The sequence below is a fragment of the Zosterops lateralis genome (genome assembly GCF_965231275.1).
Source record: "Zosterops lateralis genome assembly, chromosome: 24".
In the NCBI taxonomy this organism is placed as follows: Eukaryota; Metazoa; Chordata; class Aves; order Passeriformes; family Zosteropidae; genus Zosterops; species Zosterops lateralis.
Window position 1 is genome coordinate 7,002,466 of NC_139784.1, and position 8,225 is coordinate 7,010,690.

Below are 8,225 nucleotides of genomic sequence, written 5' to 3' on the forward strand. Positions count from 1 at the left end.
ATGAGCACGGGTATTTGGGGTTGGACGTCGTTCTGGAGGCTGCAGATCCAACAGCTGGATCGCATGAAAACAGCTGTCTTCGTTTTCTTGCCTCTGTCCAGGTGCCAACATTCTCCGTGACTCTGCTGGGAACGTGAAGCTCGGGGACTTTGGGGCCAGCAAACGGCTGCAGACAATCTGCATGTCGGGCACCGGCATCCGCTCCGTGACGGGCACCCCGTACTGGATGAGCCCGGAGGTGATCAGCGGGGAAGGCTACGGCAGGAAGGCAGACGTGTGGTGAGCCTTTCCCTTGCTGTCCACACATCACTGCACAGCCCTTCTGCAGCCACATCACACACACACACCTCCTGCCATCTCACTGTCCAAATTTGCGTCTCGTCCGCGTGAAAAGTCGGAGGAGAATTGAAGTCACTGGTTTGAACTCAGGACGTGAATTTCTGCAAGGCTGTGCTTTGCAGTGTTAACACCCAACAACTCGTTGAGTTTTTGAGGAGCAGTTTTAGTTTTTCAGGAACAGTTTCCACTCATTCCTCCCTCGAAGTGATAGCAGGTTTTTTGCTTTCTGGCTGGTGCAATGTTTTCATCCTCCTTATGATCTTGGTGGAATTGTTGGGGTGTCCTGTGCAGGACCAGGAATTGGGATGATGATCCTTTTGTGGACAGGAGATTCTATGATATCCCTTAGAAAAGCAACTGAAGGTTGTTTAGAGAAAGCCCATTCATTTAGATATAAAGTGAGAGTTATGCTTAAAGTGTACTGGAAATTAATAGAATTTTAGTCTTTAAGGAAAGATGCCCAAACCCGGAATAACAGAAAAGATCCGGTTCAGATCAGAAATGATCTGCATGAATGGAAACTGTAGCTGTGCTATTATTGGCATAGCCAAGGAACAGCCTCTATCAAAATGGTCTGATGCCAAAATGTTAATTTTGTGGGCCTTAAAAAGGTGAGATTCTGAAACTTAAGTAAACGACAGGGACAAAAGGTCTGGTTGTGCCTCCACAGTAAAGCAGGGCCTGTTTCCTGTACAAGCAGTGAGTGGAAACAGCTGAAACGTGTCTTGTCTGCAAAGGGTTAAGTCCTGCAGGCTCTCCCTTTGGGGTGCCTGGGGAGAGAGTGAAGCAGTGCCCTCCCCCTGGGTCGGTGCAGTTGTGGATTTCCTCCTGGTGCTGACATTGCTCCATTCCCATCAGAGTCGCTGCCACTGGCCAGACTCCAGTTCCTACAATCCCAGTCATTATTTTGGGGGGGTCAGAATTTTCCAGTGCAGCGCTGGTCCCAGGGTGGATGTGTATGGCCCAGAGGTTCAGAAACGTAACAAATCCACCCACCTGGCTCCGTGCCAGTGCTGCAGGCCCCTCTCCAGTTTTCTTTTTTCCTAAATAGCAGAATATGTGAGCTATTTGTTATTGCTGGAGTGACTTGACATGAAAAACATTCCTGCTGTTTGCTGAATATCTTAAAGAAACCGGATCTGCTTAAACGGTATAAATCAGTCTAAACAATAATATATCCCTGCTTGCTTTTGAGCAAACCCCCAGCACTTCAGCACACATGGTTTGCATTTTCTGTACTCTCTTCTGGTAAGTCTGAAATGGCTGAAAAACTGTAAAATTTTCACGTTGGATTTTAAACCTTGTCAAGAAATCAGTTATTGCATATTCACTGCATTTAATTCCTTTCCTTCCTTGTCTTGGCAGTTGATGCAAATCTGCCTCTCAGCATGTCTTTTCCTTGCATTTCACCTCAAAAGAAGGTTTAGTTTTGAGGGAGAGGAGGCAGTTTTGCCTTTTTAATGGAAAGATGTGATAAAACCACAGGAGTGGATATTAAAAATTCACTAATGGCTTTTACTTAATCTGTGGCCTGGAGGAAGCAATTAATCCTTTTTGAATAAAGCCCAATCAGTGCAGTGCTGCAGCAGCCATCTTCCCAGGGAAAGTGTTGGAGTCACGTTGCCTCAGAAAGGTGGCTCAGCCATTCCCCAGGATCACGTCCTTGCCCTGAAGTGGCCTGCAGAGCCCCATTAACTTTACAAGGAATTTTTCCTTAAGGTAATGATGCATCTGTCCCACAGGGATTTAACTTACTGCCTTCCCAGTTTGGAACTGTTACAATTTCAATTATTTTTTGACTGATGCTCAGTTTCTTGTGTGGAGGTATTATTAGGTTGTTTTTTCCCCAACGTGGGCATTTTGAGGCTGTGGCTGAAAAGGGATTTTGCTGAAATGGCTTTGTGTGGTCACCAAGTTCTGATTCACTGAACCTTGAGTGTTAAAAAGTCTCTTTTCTACCTTGCAACTCAGCAAGTTGAGCCTCTGAGCAACCTGGTCTTGTGGAAGGTGTCCCTGGACGTGGCAGAGGGCTGGAACAGGATGGTCTTGAAGGTCCCTTCCAACCCAAACCGTGCTGTGACTCTGTGATTCTCTAAGTGCCTTTGAGTTACAACAGAAACAGCAGCACCTGAAATACCACCGAGGTCAAACGGTGCCTTCAGGGACGTCCCGTGGGCACCTCTTGTCCCCTGTTAACACAAATTTTTCCTGAGAGGAGAATTTGAGCAAAGGGGAGCAGGACATCTGGCACTTTGCAGGCAGTTCCCTGCTCTCCTGGCAGCAGGAAAAGCAGCTGTTGGCAGCTCTGGCTCTGGATTCGGGGCACACGTGGGGTTTGCCAAGCACAGACTCCCCCAGGAGCCGTTTCCAGAGCTGGGGAGCTCTCCCTGAACTCTGGGCATTAGTGAGTGAATTCTCATTTGGTTTTTTTTTCCTTCTGCTTTCCAGGAGCCTCGGCTGCACCGTGGTGGAAATGCTGACAGAGAAGCCCCCCTGGGCAGAGTACGAAGCCATGGCAGCGATCTTCAAAATCGCCACCCAGCCCACCAACCCCCAGCTCCCCTCCCACATATCAGAACATTGCCGGGACTTCCTAAAGCAGATCTTTGTGGAAGCCAGGCACAGACCCTCTGCTGAAGAGCTGCTCAGACACCAGTTTGCACAGCTCCAGTACTGAATTACCTCCCTTGCTCGCAGCTCCTGCCGGGCTTTCCGTGCCCCGTCTTGTCTAGTTGCAACTGCCCGTTGTGGTGCTGCATCTTCAAAATGCCAACTCAGCTAGACCTAGTCCTTTGGGGAGTTCTGCCAAGGAACTTAGGGTCTGCTCTCGTGCCTGATTCCTTCGTTTGCTGGACTGATGTTCATCCTGCCAACAGCTGTCCAAGCAGAGCTGCATTTTTGCCCCAAGTTACCTGGATGTGACATTGCAGCTGGCTGCGTGTTTTCTGCAGGCGCAGGAAGGGGAATCTGACCAGTGTCTTCACTGATTGAACAGAGGAGAAATCTGAACCCCAGTGGGAACTGGAAGAGCCCCACTCTTCAGCAAAAGAGAAATTGCACCGGCCTCCAGAGCAGCTCTGTGTGTGGGAGTCCCTGGTTTTCCCCTCCTGGGGCTCCAGAGGCGTCTCCAGTCCCTGAATCCAGCAAAAGCCATGTGTCGTGGAGCGTGCGCTCACTAGAGTATGGTATATTTTTCTTCTTGAGTATTCAGCATCTGAAGGTGTTTCAGAAAATACTGATTCAAAAGTATGTGAATAGTGTTATTTTATAATGAACCCACGGATTTGGGGCTGGGGGTGAGGGAGATCTTTCCAGCTAAACGTTCAGGATAATGAGACAAGCTTCAGCAGAATGCAATCACTCCAGGGCCTGAGGGAAGGGCTCTCCCACTGACATTGGAAAATCCGGAGCTAATTTCCAAAGTTTGATCTGTCCCAGCATTAGGACAGTGTCAGTTAGTTTGTGTCGTACCAAACAAATCTGTGCTCCTGCTTCCTCTCTCTGGGGCTGCTGGGTCCAAACAAAACCCCTCTGGAAGGGAATTCAGTGGAATTCAGCTTCCTCCTGCATCTGTCTCTTTGGCTGGTAACTTTTTACCATCCTTTTAACCAAAGATAGTCCATCTGGTGCCCAGGAATTTATTTCAGAGTTTCTTTGAGCACACGGCCTAATGGAAAATTGAGGGGTTTTTTGGGGAGAATTACCTGGACACTCATTCTTGTTGTTGCACAGGAAGCTGGAATGGAGCTCAACCTTTGCTGTGCATTGTTTCAGTTACAGGTGTGCAAGTGATCAGTTAAGAGTTCCATAAAGACATTATGGCCTAACTTAAATAAGCTTTTGTAGGAGTTAAGTCAAACAGGGAACCTGAGAAAACCTTTTAAATGGTGGGGAAATATCTAAAATTACCCGGAGATCCCCGTGCAGGTACCAGCAAAACATATCCAAGTGATTGTGCACTTGGAAGATACCACGAGGTCCTGATGGCCTCAAATCCTCTGCGCTGATTTGGGCACTAATAATCTTTATTTCACTCATGAAAGACCAACAGTTTTTAAGTGCTGGGGATTCATGGAGTGATTGTAAGTTATCTCTGAGAAAAGAAACTAAGAAAAGCGAATGTTAATTAACTAAAATACTGCTTTATAGGGCAACACTGAAGGTGTTCTGCTCTTGTGTTGGAAACCATATTAAGGTTCCTCACACCTCCACTCTTCTCCCCCATAAAAAAATACTGAAAATTGCTTCATAATGCAGTAAAATTAAGTTTTTAAGTGAATACTAACAGCAGGATAAGGCAAGTTTTAATGAAACCAAGCTCCTTCAACACATAAAGATACTGTGTTGAATTAAAAGAGGAAAAAAAGAACCCTAAAAGCCCCAACCAACCAAAAGTCCTGAAAAGCTTTAACAATATGAAATGTTTTTTCTGTGCCAAACCCAGAGCAAATTGTAACCAGTAAAGGCTGGTGTTGGTTTCCTTTCCAGGCTCCCTGCACTACTCCAAGGATGCACTGTCCCACTTGTGGGCACTTAGGGGATCCCTTTAATGAAAGCCCTTGTTCCATAATTTATTTAATTATAGTGAGAGCACTTCAGTTGATCTTTTCCCAACCAGGAATCTGAGTCCAAACTGTCCAGACCCTTGACCTGATTCTGACTGCACTTCAGTGTTGGCACGAGGGGAAGTGAAGGGTGTGAGGTTAGGGAGCTTCTCACCCCACTTTTCTGGGAATGTGGGATCATCCCTGCAGTCTGGGTGACAAAAGTAGGGGGGTCAGCACCCCTGGGGGGCCCAGCTCTTCAAGCCTTGCAACCTAAATATACCAAAGATTGGAGTCTTCATCCACTACCCATCACCTGCAGGGATCAGGAGCACGGTGACATCAGTGGGGGGTTCCACTCTATCCTCGGCTTGTCCTCACCAAATCCAGACCTTCTCCCGTGGTTTTTCTCTTGCTGTCCCACACGCTGTGATCTGGGAGAGAGCAGGGCGCGAGGAGACGGCGGATCTTGTGTCAGAGCAGCTCAATCCTCAGGACCTGTTGTGGCTTTTACCTCACCCGCCTCACGGGAGGCGCTTCCAGAGCGGAGCAGGAGCAGCCAGGACTGAGGTGGGCTCGGCGCTGCCCCGGAGCTCCCGGCCCTTCCCTGTGCTGGATGTGCCTCCTCTGAGCAGAGCCCCGCGCTCCAGGCTGCCACAGGAGGAGCAGCAGTTGTACAGTGACAGAGAACACGGGGCCAGCTCGGCCCGGCACACCCGGCGCCACGCGTTCGGCACAGGAACAAGCCAAAGCATTGCCTGTATGTTTGGAGATGCACTTTTATGAATGTAGTTTATATCGCTCTTTTTTAGCTCTTTTTACATCATGTAAACGGTGATGCCTCATATTTTTGTTTGGGTTTTTTTTGTTTTTTTTTTTTTAATTTATATCGTAAAAGATCATATTTGGTGATTTTTATATATATCGACTGTTATGGGGTGTGGGGCGGGGGGAGGTGGGGAAATAAATTTGACGCCTTTATGAATTTAAAAAGGAAAAAAAAGCAGCTGGTTTTGCAGAGAATTTGCTGATGGTTTATAATGAGTAGAGCCAAGCCAAAATGCCTCTTTGTTTCCTCACAGCCCTCTTGATTGTGGAGAAGGAAGATCTGGATTCCTGAGTCCACTGCTCCAATTAATAACTTGGGGCTGACATTGATACCACAGGCTTTTAACAGCCCTGGCAGTAAAAGTTTCAAGTGGACAGAAATGTAATTATACCTCAGAATTGAATTTTATCTGGCCTCTTTATCCTGGCAGACTAGGAAAAAACTGGGAATAAATTCATTTAGGGGAGAGTGGAGGAGGAGTGCCAGGCTGACAATAAGCTATTGTGTCAATTCCAAATGTCCTGTTGGATTTCCTGCTGTTCTTCCAGGGAGGGATATATAGGGAATATTGAGTATTGGGATCTCTGATGGAAGGTGCTGCAGAAATGGAGAATATTCTTCTTGACAAAGAATTTCTTATCAGAGTCCCAGTATCCTGAAGCGGTTAAAACTAATCAGAAAAATGTCCAAGATTCCCATTGGAGAGGAACTTGGGTGAATTTGGCTGTCCCTGAGGTAGTCAGGAAACAAAGCAGTGACATTTTGATCTTGGTGTGACGATTCTGTGCATTCCAGGTTATTTGCTTGTTCTCCAGAAAATCCCATCTTTGCCCGTTCCAGTGGCAGTTAGGTTGCATCAATTCGGATGGGTTTTTTGAGGTGTGGTTTTGCCTAATTTGGAGTAATATTCCAAAGGACTTGAAGCTGCTCCAAAGAGTTCCCATTGGCACCAGTTACCAACACAGAGTGACCAGGAGGGACGAGGTAGGTGTGCCAGGAGCAGTTCAAAAAGGAAGAAAAGGATTTTGTCATCACCATAAATGATGCAAAGCAGGGAGAAAGGGCTTTAACCTGGATTGTGCAGAAGACCTTGACCCAGTAGTCTCTATTTACCGACCGGGGGCTTGCAGTGCAAAGCCAGGCCAATGTATCATTTTATTTACAATAAAATTATCATTTATATGAAAGCCTGGTTTGGATTGTCCTTTTAAAACGGAAAAAAAAAAAAATCTGGACAAGGAAAGCCTCTGGCAAGTGGAAGATACCATGAGGTCCCTTCCAGAAATGGAACTTCCCAGCTGAAGTGGAGGAATCTGGGTGGTCTTATATTGACTGCAACGGGGTCAGAAAAAGCTTTGGGGAGGAGGGCAGGAGAAATGGGTAACCACATCTCCAAATATATTCAGCTTTGGATTTTGTACAGTTTGCTGAGTTAGGAACAAACTGAAATAGTGCTGCTATAAAATTCATCTGTTCTCCTTCCTGTTTATGCAGCCTCTCTTTGGTGCCACTGTCCCTTGAGGAACTGGCCTCCCCAGCCCTGACCACAACCAGCCTCCAGCTGCCTTTTCCCAGGGTGCTGCTGCTGTCAGTGAAACACTGAAATATCTGTCAGTGTAAAATGTGAACAGATCAGAAGAGGGGGATTGACCAGCTGATACAATAAACACCCTGCACAGGAACCAAACACGTGTGTGACTCCTGGGGCTGTGCCAGCACGGATGAGAACCATCAAGTGCAGTTGCCTCAGAACAAAAATGTCTCGTGGAACCAGAACAAACCCCAGTGGTTCCTGACACCCTCTTTGTGTGTTAGAACCCACAGATCCTGCCTTTGCCAAAGGAGGAGATTGGGAACTCTCTGTTACCTTCACTTTGAGCTGATGCTTTTCTTCTCCTCTCCTCTCAGTGTGTTCAGATTGCTTGCAATTCACATCTTGGCCTTTTTCTGATGGTCAGTTTTCTCCTGGACTCCCCTCCTGGGGGACTCACCTCTCAAAAGAAAGTAGCTCCATGGTAATTCTGCTTTCCATAAATACAGAGTGTGTGTTCCTAATTGGAATCTTCCCCACAGACACAGAATATCCTGAGCTGCAAGGGACCCACAGGGAACGTCCAGTCCAGTCCCTGGCCCTGCACAGGACACTGCAAGAATCCCACCTGTAGTGTGGTGGTTGAGCAGGGGCTGGAGAAGAGAATATTTAGAGCAGACCTGTCCCCAGGTTTCCTGGCTTGCTCAGCTGGAGGAGACTGAGGCCAGACCTCCCCCGTGGGGCCACAGCTCCAATCTCTGCTCTCCTGACCAGGGACAGCACCCAGGTGGGTGGAGAATGGCCTTTAGATGAGATTTGGAAGAGGGAAGGAAAGATGTAACATCATTTCTTCTCTGGTTTAATGTTCTCTTTCTAACTGAAAACCTAGCCTTAAAAACCTGAGGTTCCATGCTTCCCTACTCCCCTAAAATCACCTGGCGTTGTGAAAATGGTGCTCATCCTGCTGTGCAGCAGCCTGGGA

General features: G+C 47.2%; 1 protein-coding gene across 1 annotated transcript in view; it reads left to right on the plus strand.

Moving 5' to 3' along the window:
• Positions 1-7,225, plus strand: part of MAP3K3 (mitogen-activated protein kinase kinase kinase 3) — a 34,327-nt gene extending 27,102 nt beyond the window's left edge. The window contains exons 16-17 of the mRNA XM_083877606.1: positions 102-279; positions 2,788-7,225. Coding sequence (XP_083733732.1) covers positions 102-279; positions 2,788-3,016 — 407 coding nt within the window. The 3' untranslated portion in view covers positions 3,017-7,225. The remainder of the gene's footprint in view (positions 1-101; positions 280-2,787) is intronic.
• Positions 7,226-8,225: the final 1,000 nt, after the last annotated feature.